The 22,803-nt window shown below is 43.9% G+C and overlaps 2 protein-coding genes across 5 annotated transcripts in view; one reads left to right on the top strand and one right to left on the bottom strand.

Moving 5' to 3' along the window:
- LOC141047246 (uncharacterized) overlaps window positions 1–8,338 on the top strand; it is a 45,897-nt gene extending 37,559 nt beyond the window's left edge. The window contains exons 7-8 of one of the 4 annotated variants that reach the window (XM_073542240.1): window positions 5,226–5,297; window positions 7,098–8,338. In XM_073542240.1, coding sequence (XP_073398341.1) covers window positions 5,226–5,297; window positions 7,098–8,203 — 1,178 coding nt within the window. In that variant the 3' untranslated portion in view covers window positions 8,204–8,338. Of the gene's footprint in view, window positions 1–5,225; window positions 5,298–7,094 lie in introns of all 4 variants that reach the window. The other 3 variants (XM_073542239.1, XM_073542242.1, XM_073542241.1) reach the window with 3 other exon arrangements.
- Window positions 1–22,803, bottom strand: part of LOC141047240 (uncharacterized) — a 640,258-nt gene that overhangs the window by 412,356 nt on the left and 205,099 nt on the right. The window lies entirely within an intron of this gene.

Genomic DNA, 22,803 nt, shown 5'->3' with positions numbered 1-22,803 from the left:
CATGGACGAGTTGCCAGTAGAAAGCTATTACTGTGCAAATGCCACAAAATATCTCGCCTACAATACGCAAAACAGCACAGAGACAAGCCTCAAAACTTCTGGAGCAAGGTAATTTTTTTAGTGGTGAGACCAAAATTAAACTTTTTGGCCACAACCATAAGTGTTACATTTGGAGAGAGGCATATGATGAAAGGAACACCATTCCTACTGTAAAGCACGGCGGTGGATCGCTGATGTTTTGGGGATGTGTGAGCTACAAAAGCACAGGAAACTTGGTCAAAGTTGAAGGAAAGATGAATGCAGCATATTATCTGCAAATACTGGAGGCAAATTTGCAATCATCAGCCCTGAAGCTGCGCATGGGACGTACTTGGACATTGCAACATGATAACGATCCAAAACCCAAGGCCAAGTCGACCTGTCATTGGCTACAGCAGAACAAAGTGAAGGTTCTGCAGTGGTCATCTTAGTCTTCTGGCCTCAATATCATTGAGCCACTCTGGGGAAATCTCAAGCGCGCAGTTCATGCTAGACATCCCAGGAATTTATAGGAACTGGAGGCTTTTTGCCAAGAAGAGTGGGCATCTTTACCATCTGAGAAAATAAAGAACGTCATCCACAACTACCACAAGCAGTCATTGATGATAGGGGGGGCAATACACGGTATTAAGAAATGGAGTATGTGAACTTTTTATCAGGGTCTTTTGGTTTCTTCTGGCGACTAGTCCAGGCAGCCCATTTTTCTTCAAGTGCCTCCTTATTGTGCATCTTGAAACAGCCACACCGCGAGTTTTCAGAGAGTCCAGTATTTCAGCTGATGTTATTTTTGGCTTTTTCATTGCATCCCGAACAATTTTCCTGGCATTTGTCACAGGTGAGGATATTACCTTTAGTATCCAGTGAAACCCATTTGTGTCAACTTCTGTGCATGTTTATCAGGCCAAAATCACCAGGGTATGAAAACTTTTGGTGAGGCTCATTTGGATGTTTTGGGTTGTCATTATGATTTAAAAAGAGAAAACACAGTAGTTTGACAATAAATGGCTTCACCCAACCACTAACCATGTGTGGAGAAAAAGGTTTGGTGTTAGCATTCAGATTCTCTGGAAAAAAAAAAGCAAAAATTCTGCTGGGGTATGTAAACTTTTGAGCACAACTATATTCATCTGTATTGGCTTATGACAGGTCACTGATCCCTCAGTGACCTGCCCCATAGTTTACGTAATGCATATAATAGTGTTGATATTATTGTTGATAATTCCTATAATATTGTGGCTATTGTGAGGCTTAGAAAAAAACTACATCCAGCAAAATGACACCAGTGGTGCCTGTCCAGTATCATCTATCTCATACTTATAGATGCCGCTGCGCAGGCGCCGCCATTGCCGGTGACATTTTGTTGGATGTAATTTTTTTTTTCTAAGCCTCACAATAGACACAATATTATAGGCATTATCAACACTATTATATGAATTATGTAAAAATGGGGAGCAGGTCACTGAGGGATCAGTGACCTGTCATAAGCCAATACAGATCCATATGTAATCAGAGCGACACATAAAGTCCCACCCACAGCCCCACCCCAAAGCACGAGAATCTCATTAACTGAAAACTACAAATACAGATTAAACAACAACCACAAGACGGATTTCATCAACCAAGGTATCATTGTGATCAGTATAACGGCACCGACCTGACAGTGTCTGTAGGTTACTATGCACAATCCTGTTGAAAAGTTCCCTTTAAGAAATCGCAGCTCTGCACTATTATACACAGTTCTCTTTAAATGTGTAATATTTCTTCTTGAAACTAATCTGACAGAAAATATTGGCCCTTACAATAGTTTATCAAAACAAACGAAGAAAGGTGTTTGCCATAAAATCGCCAACATTATATTGATATTATTTAAAAGAATATAAAACAAGATCACATAGGAGACAACAAACCGCAAATAAGGCCACAAAAAGGAACAGAAAATCCAGGCAGTGTACCATTATGCAATGATTCAGGCAATAAATAAATATAAAAGTGTACGTTAAGAGCACAAAATGGCTTCTTAAATAACAAGATATAACACATACGTGGGCCAAAAAGTATATATAATATTATCTGATTGTATGTGTCTTATATGCTCAATAATATGGAATCTATAAATAGTATTTATGCAAATACTGAACACACAGGAAAAACCTTGTGAAAAATGAATCAACATCAATAGAGGTAGATAATGTTATGACAATACATATATCTTATTCCAAAAAATATATAAATCTTCCAAAGAAAAGCAGATAGATAGCACTCACCGGTCTTTTGAAGAAATTCTGCAATTGGCAATAAAAAAGCATGTTGGCCAGGGGAGTGAGGACGGGAGTGGGCAGAAACTTGACAACGGCCGTTTCGCGCCTGACTAGCACTTCCACGGGTCTGTCCTCACTCCCCCGGCCAACATGCTTTTTTTATTGCTAATAAAGAGCGGAATTTCTTCAAAAGACCGGTGAGTGCTATCTGCTTTTCTTTGGAAGATTTATTACCTGTGTTTTCTTGGACAAGCACCTGAGGTCATGAGGCGAAGTCTGCAGCATGGTATGATACCAGCAGCATAGGATTTCAGCTGTACTGGAGCTGCCATCCGTCTTTTCCCTTGCAGCCCAGTGGCAAAAAATGTGTGCCAACCCTAAAAAGTATGGAATCTACTGGTAGTGCAAGTGCTAGGCATAAAAGGAAAAACCTAAAATGGGAAGGTATAGGTATTAGCAATGTGCTGGTACTGTACCTTTAAGTGGTGGCACCCCGATGCGCGTTTTGCTTTATCGAGGGAGCGTGCATGTAAAGCTGCTCTTGAGAATTGTTTTTATAGTGTGTCTATTACATTGGTGACAGTGTTTTGATTACAGTGCTTCCGCCGGTAAACCCACGTGACGTCACCACTGATCGGCGTCACGTGATGTCCGGCCTCTTCCCTGCTCGACGCGTCGGATCAGGGAGAGTCACAGGCAGCAAAGACTCGTCACTGTGGCAACGCCAAAGCAGGAAACAGGTGGAAGCGCACACCTCAGAAATTAGGACATACTAGAGTACGGTTACCACAGGCCCGGTAGGAAGAAGCGAAAAAAGAGGGGGACGTAGTGTAACCGCTAATGGGAGACTATAAATAAGAGTGGAGAAGTGTATAAAATTCAAAATTCCTTATTACATATGTATTCTTTTCAAAAGAGTTTCAATTGACCCTTCCGTGACTAAACTGACAGTGTATTTGTGTACATATAAAGTGCCATATATGCATGTGAATGATAAAAATGAAGTGACTATGCTTGGAAAGTAAAACAAATTAAATGAGGATATAACTGACATATGAGTCAATATAGTATTGAAAAAAATAATCAAGTAAAATACAGTGGGGGAAAAAAAGTATTTAGTCAGTCAGCAATAGTGCAAGTTCCACCACTTAAAAAGATGAGAGGCGTCTGTAATTTACATCATAGGTAGACCTCAACTATGGGAGACAAACTGAGAAAAAAAAAATCCAGAAAATCACATTGTCTGTTTTTTTATTTTTTCATTTTATTTGCATATTATGGTGGAAAATAAGTATTTGGTCAGAAACAAAATTTCATCTCAATACTTTGTGATATATCCTTTGTTGGCAATGACAGAGGTCAAACGTTTTCTGTAAGTCTTCACAAGGTTGCCACACACTGTTGTTGGTATGTTGGCCCATTCCTCCATGCAGATCTCCTCTAGAGCAGTGATGTTTTTGGCTTTTCGCTTGGCAACACGGACTTTCAACTCCCTCCAAAGGTTTTCTATAGGGTTGAGATCTGGAGACTGGCTAGGCCACTCCAGGACCTTGAAATGCTTCTTACGAAGCCACTCCTTCGTTGCCCTGGCGGTGTGCTTTGGATCATTGTCATGTTGAAAGACCCAGCCACGTTTCATCTTCAATGCCCTTGCTGATGGAAGGAGGTTTGCACTCAAAATCTCACGATACATGGCCCCATTCATTCTTTCACGTACCCGGATCAGTCGTCCTGGCCCCTTTGCAGAGAAACAGCCCCAAAGCATGATGTTTCCACCACCATGCTTTACAGTAGGTATGGTGTTTGATGGATGCAACTCAGTATTCTTTTTCCTCCAAACACGACAAGTTGTGTTTCTACCAAACAGTTCCAGTTTGGTTTCATCAGACCATAGGACATTCTCCCAAAACTCCTCTGGATCATCCAAATGCTCTCTAGCAAACTTCAGACGGGCCCGGACATGTACAGGCTTAAGCAGTGGGACACATCTGGCACTGCAGGATCTGAGTCCATGGTGGCGTAGTGTGTTACTTATGGTAGGCCTTGTTACATTGGTCCCAGCTCTCTGCAGTTCATTCACTAGGTCCCCCCGCGTGGTTCTGGAATTTTTGCTCACCGTTCTTGTGATCATTCTGACCCCACGGGGTGGGATTTTGCGTGGAGCACCAGATCGAGGGAGATTATCAGTGGTCTTGTGTGTCTTCCATTTTCTAATTATTGCTCCCACAGTTGATTTCTTCACTCCAAGCTGGTTGGCTATTGCAGATTCAGTCTTCCCAGCCTGGTGCAGGGCTACAATTTTGTTTCTGGTGTCCTTTGACAGCTCTTTGGTCTTCACCATAGTGGAGTTTGGAGTCAGACTGTTTGAGGGTGTTCACAGGTGTCTTTTTATACTGATAACAAGTTTAAACAGGTGCCATTACTACAGGTAATGAGTGGAGGAAAGAGGAGACTCTTAAAGAAGAAGTTACAGGTCTGTGAGAGCCAGAAATCTTGATTGCTTGTTTCTGACCAAATACTTATTTTCCACCATAATATGCAAATAAAATGAAAAAAAAACAGACAATGTGATTTTCTGGATTTTTTTTTCTCAGTTTGTCTCCCATAGTTGAGGTCTACCTATGATGTAAATTACAGACGCCTCTCATCTTTTTAAGTGGTGGAACTTGCACTATTGCTGACTGACTAAATACTTTTTTTCCCCACTGTATATAAAGTGCTTAGTGCATATATTGAAATAGGAAAAAAGTGCACATGCTGAGTTGGTGAGTGTCATACAAAATTTTACACAGAAATAATTAAGCTTATACAACAAATTTCAATGGCAAAAGATCTTGCTTCTGATGTGGTTCTCATATACAAGTCTCAAGGGAATTATCACATCCCATCTCACTTATTGTTCTGAGTCTTCCTGCTTTTCCATATTAGGGACTCTTGGATGGGAAGACTCGGAAGTTCCAAGAACGGAACAGTCAAAGGACCATCTTATTTCAAATGACAGTAAGAATAATGTACATTGATTACTAAAATATAATAAAAAGAAAAGGTTAAAAACATGACTAAAAAGACGAGCAACATTACAAAAATGGGGCAAAACTCAATACTTCATTAAGTCCCAATGGTTGAACAGACCCAATCCTAGAAATCCACCGAGCTTCCAATTGCCTCCTTGTATGTCAATATAAACCTTATCAATGCCAGTGACCTTCAGAAGCTTGGCCTCACAATCATGGTAGGTTGTAAAATGTCTATGCAATGGTTTTAGTGATGCCAAGTCATCCGTGTCACGTGCATTGAGAATATCACGAAAGTGCTCCCTTACCCGTATCCTTTTAGGTCTGGATGTGAGTCCGACTTAGATTTTAGAGCAAGGACATACCGCATAGTAAATTAGTCCTATGGTGTCACAAGTGATGTGTTGAGTAATTGTGAAGACTTTCTTACCATTACTTGATTGAAATGTAGTGTCATGAGACTTATTTGGGCAAGCAATGCAGATTCCACATTTGTAAAAGCCCCATTTGGGCCCCTTTGATCCAAACGCTTTATGTAGCTTTGGTCCAGAATAATAGCTGTGGACAAGCTGGTCCTTAAGACTCAGGGGATGTCTGTAAGTGATGTATTTGGTAAGAGTACAATCCATTTTAAGTATGGGCCAATATTTACTCAGCATCACTCATTTCAAGCCATTTGTGACTGTAGGTAGAGATAAATCTTACCTTTTTGAATCATTGGTTAGTTTGCCACACGGTTACAATAAATCATTTCTTTTTGCCCTCTTAGCCATCTGAAAGCCTTTTTTAATGCTCCTCTTAGGTTTGAAGTACGTGGCTACTCTATCGGATAACACATTAGCTTGTTCAAGGAAAGTTTGTTCATTGATGCAAATTCTGGTTCTCAAAAATTGCCCTCTTGGTATCCCATTCATGAGAGTTTGCGGCTGCGATAATCTAGCATGTAGTAGGGAATTTACCGCAGTTTCCTTACGGAAAAAGTTGGTTTCTAAGAGACCATTGTTGCCTTTTGAAATCAAAATGTCTAGAAAATCTATGCTGGTCTGGCTATGCTTGCAGGTTAATCTTATGTTAAAGGCATTGTCATTTGAAATGTTGACAAAATCGAGAAGGTCCCGCTCGGGCCCTGCCAGATGAGTAATATATCATCTACGTAGCGGACCCAGAGCAGGACCCCCTCAATAAAAGCCACTGGTTCAGTAAAAAACAGAGCCTGTTCACACATGCCTAAGAATAAATTTGCATACGATGATGCAAAAGCCACCCCCATCACAGTATCTTGTTTTTGTAAGTAAATAATCTGTTTGAAGGTGAGTATGCACGCGTCTCCACTCCCAAAGGCATAGAGCACTTATTCATTACCTTATTGAGCGGTACCACGTGACCGCACAGAACAGGAAGAAGATGCTAGCAGCAGGACAATGGAGATGCAGGGATGAAGATCCAGCCATGGCGCAAGGAGGGTGAGTAGGATGGGGGGAGCTGAGCTATGCGGGACCAGGGGAGCTACACATACCAGGACATGAGGAACCACATACCAGGAAAGGACGGGGGAGCCACATACTGGGACATTGCATACCCGGCTTATACTTGAGACGATAAGCTTACCCAGTTTGCTGTGGCAAAATTAGGTACCTCGGCTTATACTCGGGTCGGCTTATACTCGAGTATATATGGTAATTAAAGTTTTGTATCTAGCTTGCCATTTTTAGTTTAAGTAGAAATGTTCAAAAATATAAAACTCAAGGATATTTTATTAAAAAATATTTTTTTTTTATCTTAGCAGATGACTGTTCCAGGAGATCAGAGGGACAGCTGACATCTTCAATTTTTAAATCTGATGATCTTGAGATCCTACAAGATACAACTGAAGTGATTGCTGTTACTCCAGATATACCATCATCCATTCACAGCAAAGATCTGTCATCTGATCCTATGAAACAGATCCCATCTTCTGATTCATTACCGACTACTAAGGAAAATCAAAGTCACAAAAGAAGCATTAAGAAACAAACTGCTCCTGAAGAAAAGAAGTCATTTTCATGTTCAGAATGTGGGAAATGTTTTACATGGAAATCACATTTTGTTAAACACCAGAGAATTCACACAGGGGAGAAGCCTTTTTCATGTTCAGAATGTGGGAAATGTTTTAAATGGAAATCAGAGCTTGTTATGCACCAAAGAACTCACACAGGGGAGAAGCCTTTTTTCTGTTCAGAATGTGGGAAATATTTTGCACAGAAATCAAATTTTTTTACCCACCAGAGAACTCACACAGGGGAGAAACCTTTTTCATGTTCAGAATGTGGGAAATGTTTTGCACTTAAATCACATTTTGTTAACCACCAGAGGGGACACACAGGGGAGAAGCCTTTTCCCTGTTCAGAATGTGGGAAATGTTTTAACCGGAAAGCACTTCTTGTTAGACATCAGAGCAGTCACACAGGGGAGAAGCCTTTTTCCTGTTCAGAATGTGAGAAATATTTTAAACAGAAATCAGATCTTGTTACTCACCAGAGAATTCACACAGGGGAGAAGCCTTTTTCATGTTCAGAATGTGGGAAATGTTTTAATCTTAACTCAAGTTTTGTTAGGCACCAGAGAATCCACACAGGGGAGAAGCCTTTTTCCTGTTCAGAATGTGGGAAATGTTTTAACCGGAAAGCGCTTCTTGTTAACCACCAGAGAATCCATACAGGGGAGAAGCCGTTTTCCTGTTCAGAATGTGGGAAATATTTTAACCAGAAATCACATCTTGTTAACCACCAGAGAATCCATACAGGGGAGAAGCCTTTTTCCTGTTCAGAATGTGGGAAATATTTTAACCGGAAAGAGCGTCTTGTTAGACATCAGAGCAGTCACACAGAGGAGAAGCCTTTTTCAATTTCATAATGTGGGAAATATTTTACCTGGAAATCAACTGTTAATAAACATCAGAGACGTCACATAGGGCAGAAGCCTTTTCTATGTTCAGAATGTTGGAATCGTTTTAACTAAAATTAGATCTTATTAAACCCCTTGTCATTCCTCATGTTTGCTGATAAAAGGATAAAACTAAGGTTCATTAAGTCCGAATGTAAAATTATACCAATAATTCACGCCCTGAAGGTTAGTCAGAAGGTGACTAATAGAAAAAACATCCCACGTTTCAGTATGTAGAGTGTGGTGAAGTATACACACTCACTCTCCGAACCTCTCATTTCTACAGGTTTTGTAATTTCCACCAAAGGCAACTCATCAGGAGCCTTTGTTTAATATTGACCTATATTCAAGCAAGACTAGACAAAAAAAAAAAAAATCATGGATCATGTTATCCGAAACAGTCAGAAAACTAGCCACATATTGGCAGATCCCAGACCTCAAACTATATACTTCGTATGTTTATAAGCCACTCCAGTGGCAGTCAGTCAGGAATAGAAAGTATGTGAAAATACAGTATAATTGTGTTTTTTCTCCTATAGGGACTGCCCTAGTTTGTTATTGTAACAGGCGTCAATTAGTAGTGCAGACAAATTGTCCTAGACTAAACTCAGTTTTCAGACCGCCCAATATATACCACTCAGGGAAACCTTACCTGCTCCAAAGATCATTAGCAGCTTCTAACTAATGGCCATGCTGCAGTCTGTCAGGGAATGAGGGCAATATCAGTATAAAGACTAGGGATATGTGCAACCATAATATCTGGGAGATCTGTGCAATTATTTAGTATGAATATGGAAATGATCTCTGGAAGTTAAGTGTTCCCTGAGCGGTATATAATGTAGTTTCACATACTATCTATTCCTCACACTGGAGTGGATTGTAAACTTGGATTATAAACTCTGACACATGGTAAGCTTTTTAATATAAGACAGCGTAGGACTGTCCCGTTCAGAGTCACCTTGTCGTGGTGGGACGGCTTTTATGCTATTTTTGATCAAAAACGGTATTACTAAGAACTCTGTGTTATTTAAATGCACTTTTGCTTTTTTATTTATTTAGTTGCAGCAGTGTTTTTGCTTATTTTCTCTCTTATAGGTTGTGTATGTTTTATGGCCAATGTGAACATGCGTTTATATGCTGCATGTATACCAACTCAAACCAAGCTCAAGTTTTGTGGGTTTTTCTTAATGAAGTATATAGTTTGAAGTCTGGGATCTGCCAATATGTGGCTAGTTTTCTGACTGTTTCAACATGTTAGGGCAAGTTAGGATAGGATATGGGTTGAACTAGATGGACTTAAAGTCTCCCTTCAACCTTAATAACTATGTTACTATGTTACATGATTTTAGGGTTTTCTTCATCTAGTCTCGCTTGAATATAGGTCAATATTAAAAAGTCTCCTGATGAGTCGTCTTTGGTGAGGATGACAAAACCCGTAGAAATGAGAGGCTTGGAGGAGATCAAAAACCAGGGGAAGAGTCTTGAGGAGATCATTTGCATATTCCCAGTGCCTTCTGGGATAAGTGAAGAGTCTCCGCGAGCTCAACGATCACTGGGTTTTGGCCGTTGCAGCTGAAAAGAGGAAATCGGAAAACCAGGGGAAGAGTCTTGAGGAGATCATTTGCATATTCCCAGTGCCTTCTGGGATAAGTGAAGAGTCTCCGCGAGCTCAACGATCACTGGGTTTTGGCCGTTGCAGCTGAAAAGAGGAAATCGGAAAACCAGGGGAAGAGTCTTGAGGAGATCATTTGCATATTCCCAGTGCCTTCTGGGATAAGTGAAGAGTCTCCGCGAGCTCAACGATCACTGGGTTTTGGCCGTTGCAGCTGAAAAGAGGAAATTGAAAAACCAGGGGAAGAGTCTTGAGGAGATCATTTGCATATTCCCAGTGCCTTCTGGGATAAGTGAAGAGTCTCCGCGAGCTCAACGATCACTGGGTTTTGGCCGTTGCAGCTGAAAAGAGGAAATCGGAAAAACCGTGCGCCGAATTTTGGCTCATCTTTCATCGTTTTTAAGAAATCTCAAGATGGAAGAGGCCAGGAGCCATTTGGTGAGCTGCATTTCTTGCTACATGTTCACAGACTTACCAGTGGAAAAGCCAAACTTCACATGCCACAAATGCAAGCTTGTGTCCCTGTTGGAGGAAAAGTTGCAAAATCTCGAAGAGAGGTTGGCTACGTTGAAGATCATTAAGGAAGGTGAAGAGTTCTTGGACAGAGCAGAATTATCTCTTCATGTTACAGAAAGAGAAGAAATTCGAAGTGCACCTGAAGAAACAGAGGAATGGAGACATGTGACCCAGAGAAGCAGGAGGATCAGGAGGCAGTCAGCACCCATACTGCTCAGAAACCAGTACCAGGCTCTCACGCAGGAAAATGATGAAGAAATACATCAGGATAAGACTTTGCCAACAAACAGCAACCTTGTACGCCTTCAGAGTCCTCCTGGATGGAGAAAGAAAAATGTTGTGAAGAAGAAACGGAGAGTGGTGGTCATGGGGGATTCCCTGTTGAGAGGAACAGAGGCCGCTATCTGCAGACCGGATATAACTTCAAGAGAAATGTGCTGTCTTCCAGGTGCAAAAATTAAAGATGTGTCTGACAGGATATCAGGACTCTTCAGACCTACAGATGACTACCCATTCCTGCTACTACATGTGGGGACAAATGACACCGCAAGAAACGACCTGGAAACCATCTGCAGAGACTTTGAAGACTTAGGCAAGAAAGTGAAAGAACTGGGAGCGCAGGTGGTCTTCTCTTCCATCCTCCCAGTGGATGGCCATGGAACAAGGAGGTGGAATAAGATTCTGCAGGTGAACAACTGGCTACGTCGATGGTGCCGTCAGCAACGATTTGGATTTCTGGATCACGGAGTGAACTACTTATACGATGGACTACTTGCTAGAGATGGGGTGCACCTTACGAAGACTGGAAAGCATGTATTTGGAAGTCGCCTTGCTACACTTGTAAGGAGAGCTTTAAACTAGAACAACATGGGAAGGGAAGCAAAAGACCAGAAAAAGCCATTCACCTGACAAATGCTATTGAGAACTCTGCTAATAGAAGTGGAAAGGAAGAACAAAGACGAAAGAATCTAATTAATAACAATATTGGAGAAAGAGAAACCAATCACAAACTAAAATGTTTCTATACTAATGCACAAAGCATGGGCAACAAACAAGGAGAATTGGAACTACTAACACAGGAAAAGAAATATGATGTCATTGGAATCACTGAAACTTGGTGGGACGATACACATGATTGGAATACAAGACTAGAAGGATACAACTTATTTGCAAGAAACAGACTTGATAAACGAGGAGGGGGTGTCGCATTGTATGTTAGAAATGCATATATCTGCACAGAGATTGAAGCTTCAAAGACTGGGAGTTCTGTGGAAACTGTTTGGGTAAGAATACAAGGACAGAACAATGGAAAGGACACCATTGTAGGCATTTACTACAGGCCGCCTGTGCAAGCTGAAGATATGGATGAACTCTTTATGCATCAAATGGCCAAGTTCTCCAAAAAATATGACATAGTTGTCATGGGAGATTTCAACTATCCAGACATTTGTTGGGAATCTCTCTCAGGCAAAACTAACAGGTCAAGGAAATTCTTATCCTCTCTTGCTGACAACTTTATCTTCCAAAAGGTAGGGGAGAAAACAAGGGGAACTGCTACCTTGGATCTAATCCTTATAAACAGGGAGGAAATGGTTGAGGAGGGAAAAGTGGCTGGAACCCTAGGAGGTAGCGACCATGCTATTTTAGAATTTTGGATAACTAGAGGCGGAAGACCTGTGAAGACTCAGACGTCAAGGTTAGATTTCAGAAAGGCAGATTTTAAGGGATTCAGAAAGATAATTGGAGGGATCCAATGGCTGGATATCCTTAAAGACAAAAATGTCCAGGAAGGATGGGAAATCTTGAAAAATGAAATTCTCAAAGCACAGTTGTTAACAATTCCGAAAAGAGGGAAGAATAGGAAGCATTTAAGGAAACCAGGATGGGTGAACACAGAACTTAAGCACATGCTAAAAAGGAAGAAAAAAATGTTTATAAAATGGAAAGAGGGAGGCATATCTAAAGAAGAATATAATGCTGTCTGCAGAATCTGCAGGGCACAAATCAGATTAGCTAAAGCTGAAAATGAATTGAGGCTTGCAAGAGATGTCAAAAGCAATAAAAGGATTTTGGGGATATGTCAAAAGTAAAAGAAAAGTCAAAGATGCTATAGGATTTTTACAGGATGAAAATGATGAAATGGTAAGACAGGATGTTGAGAAGGCTGAACTTTTAAATTCCTATTTTGCATCTGTTTTCTCAGAAAGGAAATGTAACATCAACTGTTATTCACTGTCCTATTAAGGGAATAGAAGAATCCAGGATATCTAAACAGAAAGATAGTGAGGAAACACTTAGCTAACCTAAATGAATTCAAGTCTCCAGGTCCAGATGAATTACACCCCAGAGTACTGAAGGAGATAGCAGAAGAAATTTCTGAACCACTCTCCATAATCTTTGAAAATTCTTGGAGAACAGGAGAAGTGCCAGAAGACTGGAGAAGAGCAAATGTTGTTCCTATCTTCAAAAAGGGGAAGAAGGTGGACCCAGGCAACTATAGGCCGGTGAGTCTGACTTCTATACCAGGAAAGATCTTTGAACAAATTATTAAACAACATGTAAGTCAATACCTGGATAAGAATGAAGTGATCAAACAGAGTCAGCATGGGTTTGTAACTAATAAGTCATGTCAGACTAACTTAATTTCCTTCTATGACGGTATCACTGATTGGGTGGATCAAGGAAATGCTGTAGATATAGTATATCTTGACTTCAGCAAAGCATTTGACAAAGTCTCATACAATCCTTATTGAAAAAATGACTAAGTATGGAATGGACAAGGCAACTGTTAGGTGGATTCATAGCTGGCTTAGTGATCGGACCCAAAGAGTGGTCGTAAATGGCTGCACATCCAGTTGGAAGAATGTCTCAAGTGGGGTACCACAGGGCTCTGTCCTGGGCCCTGTATTGTTCAATATCTTTATCAACGATTTAGATGAAGGAATTGAGGGTAAACTGATTAAATTTGCTGATGACACAAAGCTAGGAGGGATAGCTAATACTAGAGAAGAGAGAGAGAGGATTCAAAAAGATTTAAATAAACTGGAGAAGTGGGCAGTAACTAACAGAATGGTTTTTAACAGGGAGAAATGCAAAGTACTACATCTGGGCAATAAAAATGAAAAAAGCATATATAGAATGGGAGGAATAGGGCTAAGTGACAGCACATGTGAAAAAGACTTGGGTATACTAATAGATCACAGACTGAATATGAGTCAACAGTGTGATGCAGCAGCAAAAAAGGCAAATGCAGTTCTAGGATGTATTAACAGAAGCATACAGTCTAGATCACGTGAAGTCATTATTTCCCTCTACTCCTCTTTGGTCAGACCTCATCTGGAATATTGTGTCCAGTTTTGGGCACCACATTTTAAAAAAGACATCAACAAACTGGAGCAAGTTCAGAAAAGAGCGACCAGAATGGTGACCGGTCTGCAAACCCTGTCTTATGAGGAAAGGTTGCAGGATTTGGGAATGTTTAGTTTGCAAAAGAGAAGACTGAGAGGAGACTTAATTGCTGTCTACAAATATCTAAAGGGCTGTCACATTGTAGAAGGATCAACTTTATTCTCATTTGCACAAGGAAAGACTAGAAGCAATGGGATGAAACTGAATGGGAGGAGACACAGATTAGATATTAGAAAAAACTTTTTGACAGAGTGATCAATGAGTGGAACATGCTGCCACGAGAAGTGGTGAGTTCTCCTTCAATGGAAGTCTTCAAACAGAGGCTGGACAGACATCTGACTGGGATGATTTAGCGAATCCTGCTTTGAGCAGGGGGTTGGACCAGATGGCCCAGGAGGTCCCTTCCAACTCTACGATTCTATGATTGTCTGGGTGTATACGTACACTTCACCCCTTATATACTGAGACTTGGGGTATATGTTTTTTTCTATTAGTCACCTTCTGACTAACCTTCAGGGGGAGAATTATGGGTATAGTTTTACATTTGGAAGTAATAAAGTTTGGTTTTATCCTTTTGTCAGTGAATTTTATAATCAAGGGATCATTTTATATATACCATATATACTCGAGTATAAGTCGACCCAAGTATAAGCCGAGGTATCTATTTTTGCCACGAAAAACTGGTAAACTTATTGACTCGAGTATAAGCCGGGTATGCATTGTCCCCTAATTCCTGTCCTTGTATGCCTGGCTCCCCTGTCCCTGTCCTTGTATGCCTAGCTCCCCCGTCCCTGTCCTTGCATGCATGGCTCCCCCGTCCCTGTCCTTGTATGCATGACTCCCCCGTCCCTGTCCTTGTATGCCTGGATCCCCCGTTCTTGTCCTTGTATGCATGGCTCTCCAGTTCCTGTCCTTGTATGCTTGGCTCCCCCGTCTCTGTCCTTGTATGCTTGGCTCCCCCGTCCCTGTCATTGTATGCATTGCTCCTTATCCCCTATCCTTGTATGCATGGTTCTCCATCCCTGTTCTTGTATGCATGGGCTCCTTATCCCCTATCCTTGTATGCATGGTTCCTATAGAAAAAAAAAACACATCCTACTTACCTTCTCTGTGCGCCCTTGCTGCATCTCGTTCTATGAGATCATCTACATAGCGTCCATACTATGCTATGTGAGAAAAGAAAGGGTTATTGATGGTAAATATATATTTATATGATCAATATAATCCATATTTATGTGATCAATGTGATTTCAGGAGGAGTTACTTGTTAGTCGGTAACAACTATGTATATATAATGATTGAACACAGATTGTTTTATTGTGAACTAGTATAATTTGTATAACATTTGTATATCCCTGTATTTCTGGAATTTTTTTGTAAAAAATCTTTTCCATAATATGATGTAATAGCTAGTCTATTTCAGCTTACAAAATGCAGATTAGTCTACAACAGCAATTTCTTGGGACTGATCAGAATATTGCAGTATTTTTATAGACAGTTGTATATGATAGATTATGTATATTATTCTGTTTATTATACACAGGCCTCCTGTAAATTGGCCTTATTAGCATGTTGGAGCTACGTAACCTGTGGTTACTCCTGTGCTTCATGCTTCACAATGAGTTTCCACCTATGTTGTAATTGGCTTAGAGCTATTTAAACAGATCAGATACAAACCAGACAGGCCTAAATGCATCTGCACTAATACAGGGTGCAGCAAACCCAAGTAAAATGGCAGCTGCACAGGTGCATAAATACTAAATGAAACAGCCAGCCTACAATCAGGGATTGGCCGTGTGGTACACCAGTGCAGAAGAAATAATCCGCATGTGGCAGTGTTCACACAGGGAATGCAGAGCTTCTGGTTCACAGCCTCTTAGTAACACCATATAGGGGGGCTGCCCAGTGCCAACTAGAATGCATCCCGTGTGAACAGAGGCCACAAGTTTGCAGAACCGTATTTAAACAGATCACTCAGAATATCCTGCCATATCCGATGACTAAGGGCGCTTGTACGCCAGAAGCGCATCCAGTTTTATATATATTTTTAGATTCCTTGTTTTTAATGAATTTTGAATAAAGCATGGAATAATTTTCACCTATTGTTGGATGGATGTGCCGCTCATTTCCTCTTATCCTTGACTCTTTGGCTAGACTTCACCAGTGGGACCGGCACCCGACACACCGATCTAAACCCTCAACATCTGATGACGTGGCGTGGTGAGCTCACAATCCACCTTCTATCAAACTATGAATATCTCTACAGCAAGCACACTTCTCTGGAGTTGGCAACAAAATACATTGTCCACAGCGACACCATTTCTCTACACCGGGAACAACCTCCGCTTCTTTTTGCTGTTCTTCATTTTTTGGGGCTGGAGAGACAATATGCGGTTCAGGTCTTGAAACGCTCGGCTCATCTGAATCTCCCTGTACAAAACTTCTCTCTATAAACAATTAATTTAGCATATTTAATTTTTCAAATTATTCAATAAAATAATTGAACTATCCCCCCAAATCCCACAAACCTCTTTTGCTCTTTTTGCCTTTTGTTCTTTTGTATACTTCGGAATAATTCTTTTACATCGGCTTGTAATTTCATTGAGACAATGTTTTTGTGTTTTACTTGGCATTATATTATTCTACTAAATAGATTGTGTATAATTCAGATGTGGATATCAAAGTATTTGGATGTCACATTATTCTCCTGTAGTTCCAGTAAATGTTGTAGGCGTATACTTTTTCTCCTTAGCGTTTCACAAATGTCACACACAAGCCACATGAGCAGGCAAGTATCTGATGTCTACTGTATATCGTGCGGCAAAATGTGTAATATAACTATCAAAATGTGACCGGTATGAATGCGTGCTTCTTTACGTGTCTGTGACATTTATGTTTTTAGATTTGTAAATTAGGTTTACTTCATAATGGACACAAGTTCTATCCTGTAAGGTGATCCAATACTAAAATGAATGCACGCGTGTTTTAAAAATATATAATCTGTATGCTGTCCGTGTACAATATGATTTTTTTAACCAGCAGCTCCTACTGAAGGTCCGCTTGCTGTATTTTTCATGCATTGTAACGTTTTCATAGTGAAATTGTAACATGCTGAGAAATTTTTCTCATGCCAAAGACAGCTTAGGCTGGTTTCACATTAGCGTTTTCTCCTTCGCCTCATTGGGGGACACAGATACTGTGGGTGTATGCTTCTGCCGTTAGGAGGCTGACACTAAGTGAAAAAAAGAGGTTAGCGCCTCCGCAGTATACACCCCCCCCCCCTATTGCAGGCGGAAATCAGTTTTTTGCTTAGTGTCTTTGGAGGCACACATGTCTGGTTTTCTCCAGACTTCTTTTTTTTTTTTCCATGAAGATAAGGGGCGACGGATCCTATTGAAAGGGTCCGATCTCCCCAAACCAACAACGGGTGAGCACGTGTTGAGTATCGTCTCCACATATCCTTTCCCGCACCGAGGGACATATCTGGGTCTTTTTCCCCAGACGTCTATTTTTGTTTGTTATTTTATGAAGAAGAGACAGGGGCAACGGATCCTATTGAAAGGGTCTGAGTTCCCCAAACCAACAACGGGCGAGCAAGTGCGAGTGTCCCTCCACGTTTCCTCTTCCACGACGTGGGACACGATGCCGGACTTAGCCCTGTCCACCCCTAGGTATAGAAACCATGGGCTTGTACAGAGGCACAAGACTAGTCTGTGCGGCCCCCACTGCTCCACCAACACTAGACGGCGGTGCTGCAATGCGGCGGACGGCCCCTCTCACCCCCTGAAGGGGTTAGATGGAGTTAGGGTGCCTGCACCGTCCAGAAACTAACCCCATCCCCTCTACCTGGTGGCAACAGGCGTCAGCGAGGACGCTGTGTTTTAGAGCCGGAGTCAGGTATGGAGGGCTGGGGAGGCCCTGCGGCAGCGTTCCGGGAAGCTCCAGGCATCTTAGGAAGTTTAGGGCAATCCTTCCCTCCTTTCTCCTCAATCCTTCCGCCAAGGAATGGGCGCTGGGTTCCGGCGGCAGGGACTGGAGCCTGCAGGCCGCAGGCCCACCCCCCTTCTCCCCTCTCATGGCGGGCGTGCAGGCAAAATTTAGTCCGCGACTTCGGCCGTGACTAGGCCGCGGGCGGAAGTCCCGCCTCCGGCGTGACGTCATTCCTGGTGCTGCCCCCTGGCTAGGGCAGACGCTGAACAAATTGAGCCCCCGGCTTCATGACAGGTAGGCCGCGGCCAGGAGAGGAATATCCCGCCCTACCCGGAGGAAAGGAGCTCGGGGAGCACAGCGCAGAGGTAGCGACAGGAGCATGTGGGTCACAGGATGGGGTAAGTGTGACTTCAATCTTGGAGGCTCGCTACGATTAAAGGTGGTGTTTTTTCCCCTCCTCCCTTCCCCTCAATCCTCATATGAATTAGGCCTGGCTGCAATATGATTGGAAAAGGTAAATCGCGTTCCCTTATGCCGCATGCATTTCTTGGTGGGGTTAATTTTTTGCCACATGCCAGAGCCAAAAATTATGCGAAGCCTGCGAGCCCGATCACGCCCAGGAGCCCTCCCCTGCAACGCGACCAATGTGCAAGCCCCCCGGAGTGGGCCCTATCACTGTCACAGTACGAGGGCAATCGAGTTCCGTCAGGCCCCACATAAGGGCAGGGACAGTGGCTAGTCGGCCTTAGAGGGGACCTCCACCTCACTAGAGCCTTCGGCCTGCAGGGAATCCACGCGGTGTCGCCCAGTCCATCCGGTGCTTTGGCATCCGTAAGTCCTGCTTCTCGCTCCCCGTCACCAGTGGTTGATAGCGAGCAGACCTCAGGTCGACTCAGACAAACCCCTTGACCTGGATGCTCCGGGGTCATGTGAGATAGTGGACAGGCTCATAGAAGCCGTCAGTCAGACCTTGAGGATGGTTCCACCGCAGCCTTTAGGCCATAAGGTGGCATTTAAGCGAGTGAAGCGGCCACACAGAATTGGTTCCTCTTATCCTGAGTTTGAGGACATAGTGCAGCAACTCAGGGAACGACCAGACGGGGGTTTCTCAGGTCAAAGGGCACTCGAAGTAAGGTATCCATTTGCCGGACATCCGTAAGAAATGGATGAAGTCTCCGATGGTGGGTCCACCGGTGTCGCGTCTAGCCACTAAAACCCTGTTGTTTCACATCTAGTGGTTCCTCTATTAAGGATCCCACGGATCGCCTCATAAAGAGCTTCTTGCTCAGTAAGTGAGCTGTCAGGATCAGCGCTCTCTCCCTCGTTTGCAGCAACTTGGGCAGCCAAGGCCATGATCTCATGGTCAGAATCATTAAACAGGGTCGCGCAGAAGCGAGAGCTACCTGCCGAGATATCGGAGATCGCGAGGCAGATGGCGATGGGCCTGGAATTATGAAATCAATGCGTCTTTGGATGCGGCCAATTGCTCGGCACTTGCTGCTAACGCAATTTCTATTAGAAGAGCTCTATGGATGGCGGGCCGATTCTGCTTTTAAGAAGTCCTTGACTTCTCTGCCTTTATTATCAGTGCGGCCGTTTATTTGGAGAGAAGTTGGATAAGCTTATCTCTGACTCCACAGGAGGAAAGAGCGTTTTTTCTCCCTCAACAAAGGGTCAAACTGCCTTTTTCGCACCCTTTTCAGGCACGCTTTCGATCTTTTCGCAACCCCGGGTGGACCACAGCGGCCAATTCCGCCGCTTCACGCCGCCCCAACCAGGATAGGGAGTGGCAGGTCTCATATAGAACCAACCCACTGGGGGGAATGCGAACTCAGCAGCCCAGATCAAGGGGATCCAGATCCCAAAGATAGTCAGCTAAATGACTCAAGGTGTTTGCCAGACGACACCGGCAAGGTGGGCGGCCGTCTACTCTGGTTCCGCCACGTCTGGTTCAGTGTTGCACGCGACACGTGGGTAAAGGAGTTGGTGGCCTCGGGTTTCAAAATAGAATTTGTCAGATGCCCTCCAAGATGGTTTTTCCTTTTCTCATCTTCCCAGGGTGGATACCTAGGCAAGGGCTCTATTAGGGGCCATCGAATCGCTCCTGCACGACGGAGTCATTGTTTCCGTGCCAGAAACACGAAAGAGCTCAGGGTTTCGATTCCAATCTGTTTGCGGTTCACAAAAAAGGAACGGGTCTGTCAGACCTGTTTTGGACCTGAAGCTTCTGAACAGGTTCGTCAGCATCAGACATTTCCGGATGGAGTCTCCCCGGTCAGTCATATCGGCCATGGAGCAGAGGGAATACTTGGCCTCAATAGATATCCAGAACGCATATCTGCACATTGCCACCGGCCATTCTAGGCTGAGTATGAGTGCATTCATCAGGTGGCGAGCCCATTTTTCCTCCTCATTAGAGGTTTCTGCGCTTCGCCATCAATGGTCGACATTTTCAGTTCATAGCACTACCCTTCGGGCTAGCCAAGGCTCCCAGAGTGTTCACAAAGGTTATGACAGTTGTCATGGCCATACTGCATTCTTGAGGCATAGTCATTTTACCTTACTTGCACGACCTCTTAGTTAAGGGCCCTTCAATATGGGCATGCAAGGAAAATGTCAACATCACGCTGGATACTCTTGGCCGCTTAGGATGGTTGGTCAGCGCGAGGTAGTCATCTCTTGTGCCAGCTCAGGTTTTTTCTTCTTAGGAAGGATCTTCGACACTTGCCAAGGGTTGGTAATTCTCCCTCAGGAAAAGGTGCTTACTCTTCGGCAGGGAGTCTGGACACTTCACCAACCAGTCCCTCATTCCATCTGGTTCGGCAGGAGGATTCTAGGAAAAATGGTGGCGGCAATAGAAGCGTTACCGTTCGCCAGTTCCATCTTCGTCCCCTGCAGCACGCCCTCTTGTCAGCCTGGGACAAGTATTCCATTCACGTTCGATCAGCGGGGCCGGCGATTCTGTCAAGTCAGGGAGTCGCTCGAATGGTGTATAACCAGTTCCTCTCTGTCCCAGGGGAAACCCTTTTTCCCCAGACCATTGGTTGGTGATGACAACCAAAGCCAGTCTCCTCGACTGGGGAGCAGGGTTTTTGCCACCACATGACCCAGGGGCGGTGGTCTCCGCAGGAGGCTCACCTCCCGACCAAGCTAGTGGAGATACGGCAATTTGGCTGGCTCTGCAACAGTTTCATCACTTTCTAGCAGGCCGCCTTGTCCGAATTCAATTGGACAAAGCCACGGCGGTGGTCTACATAGATCGTCAAGGGTGCACCCGCAGCAGAGCAACCATGCGTGGGGTGGGGCACGTTCTTCAGTGGGTCAGACAAACCACTCGGTGATCTCAGCAGCTCACATCCCGGGCGTGGAAAATTGGGCGGCAGACTTTCTCAGGGTCTTGTGTCCGGAGAATGATCTCTACATCCCGAAATCTTCCAGCAGATTTTTTTTTAACTGCGGGGAACACCAGATGCGGATATGTTGGCTTCCATAGTGAATGCCAAGGTGCCCACATGAGTTGCTCGGGCCAGGGATCTGCAGGCAATTGGTGGATGCATTGGTTCTGTCATGGAACCAGTGTTGCTTCCCATATCTATTTGCCCCGCTGTCACTGCTGCCGAGAGTCAACAAAAGGATCAAGATGGAAGGGTTTCCGGCGATCCTGCTGGCCCCAGACTGGTCCTGTTGAGCGTGGTACGCAGATCTAATGCACCTGCTCGCCGACATTCCTTGGCGACTGCCAGAGCGCCCAGAGCTACTTTCTCAAGGGCTGATTTGCCACTCGAACTCAGTGGCCCTGTGTTTCATGGCATGGCCAGTTAATCTTGGTTTCTCACCCAGGCAGGGTTTGGGAGCAAGGTGGTCGCTACAATAGTTAGCGCCCGGAAGTCGACCTCAACACGAATTTACCACCACACCTGGAGGGTGTTTGCTTGGCGTCGAGAACGCGGTGTTTCTCCGCTGAGATTCTCGATCCCCAACATCTTGATTTTTCTCCAGTCGGGCCTAGACTTGGGCCTGGCCCCAAGTTCCCTCAAGAGACAAATAGCGGCTTTATCCATCCTGGTCCAGTGCGGAATGGCTACCAGGTTACAGGTAAAGACTTTCATCCAGGGTCTCTCCCACTTGGTACATCCCTATAAGGCGCCTATGGATGCCTGGGACCTTGACCTGGTCCTAAGGGTTCTGCAGGAAGCTCCATTTTGGACTGCTTCAGAAGGTTTCTTTGAGGTTCCTTTCCTGGAAAGTGGCGTTCCTAGTGGCCATCACTTTTGTCAGGCGGGTTTTCAGAGCTGACGGCACTATCTGGCCGAGCTCCATTCCTCACTTTCCATAAGGATAAGGGGTGCAAAGACCAGCCCCTCCTTTTCTGCCGAAAGTCGTGTCCTCTTTTCACATTAATGAAGATGTTGTTTTGCCTTCATTTTGTCCAGCACTGGTGCACCGTGTGGAAGAGGCTCGTCACACGTTAGACCTGGTAAGAGCCCTCCGGAGGTACGGGTCGAGGACAGCTCCCCTTCGTCAGACAAACACGCTGTTCGTGCTCCCCGAAGGGCACAGAAAGGGACTCGCTGCCTCAAAATCGATCATAGCCAGATGTTTTTTTGTTTCAAGTCCTACCGCATTAGAGGCACGCCGATTCCAGCAGGGATCAGAGCGCACTCTACTTGGGCAGTGGGCGCCTCTTTGGCGCTTCGGCATCAGGCTTAGGCAGAACAGGCTTGCAAAGCAGTAACCTGGTCCAGCCTGCACACATTTGCCAGACATTGTAATAGTCATACTCAGGCCTCGGTGGATGCGAGCCTGGGTAGAAGGATTCTCCAAGCAGTGGTGGTGCACCTTTAAACAAAATATGCATGTAGCTTGGACCGGTGAGTCAATCTCCCACCCAGGGACTGCTTTAGGACGTCCCACAGTATCTGTGTCCCCCAATGAGGCGAAGGAGAAACATGGATTTTTGTGAATACTCACCGTACAAATCCTTTTCTCTGAGGCGCTCATTGGGGGACACAGCACCCACCCTAATAGCCAGTTGGCTCTTGTTTTGTTAAAATTTATGTGCATTTACTAATTTGAAATAAGGGTGGTGTTTTTTGACATGTAC

The sequence above is a fragment of the Dendrobates tinctorius genome, unplaced genomic scaffold (assembly GCF_039654945.1).
Source record: "Dendrobates tinctorius isolate UK_male_01 unplaced genomic scaffold, ASM3965494v1 ptg000126l, whole genome shotgun sequence".
Lineage (NCBI taxonomy): Eukaryota > Metazoa > Chordata > Amphibia > Anura > Dendrobatidae > Dendrobates > Dendrobates tinctorius.
Note: the sequence above shows the minus strand (reverse complement) of the source record. Positions and strands in the feature narration are given on the sequence as shown.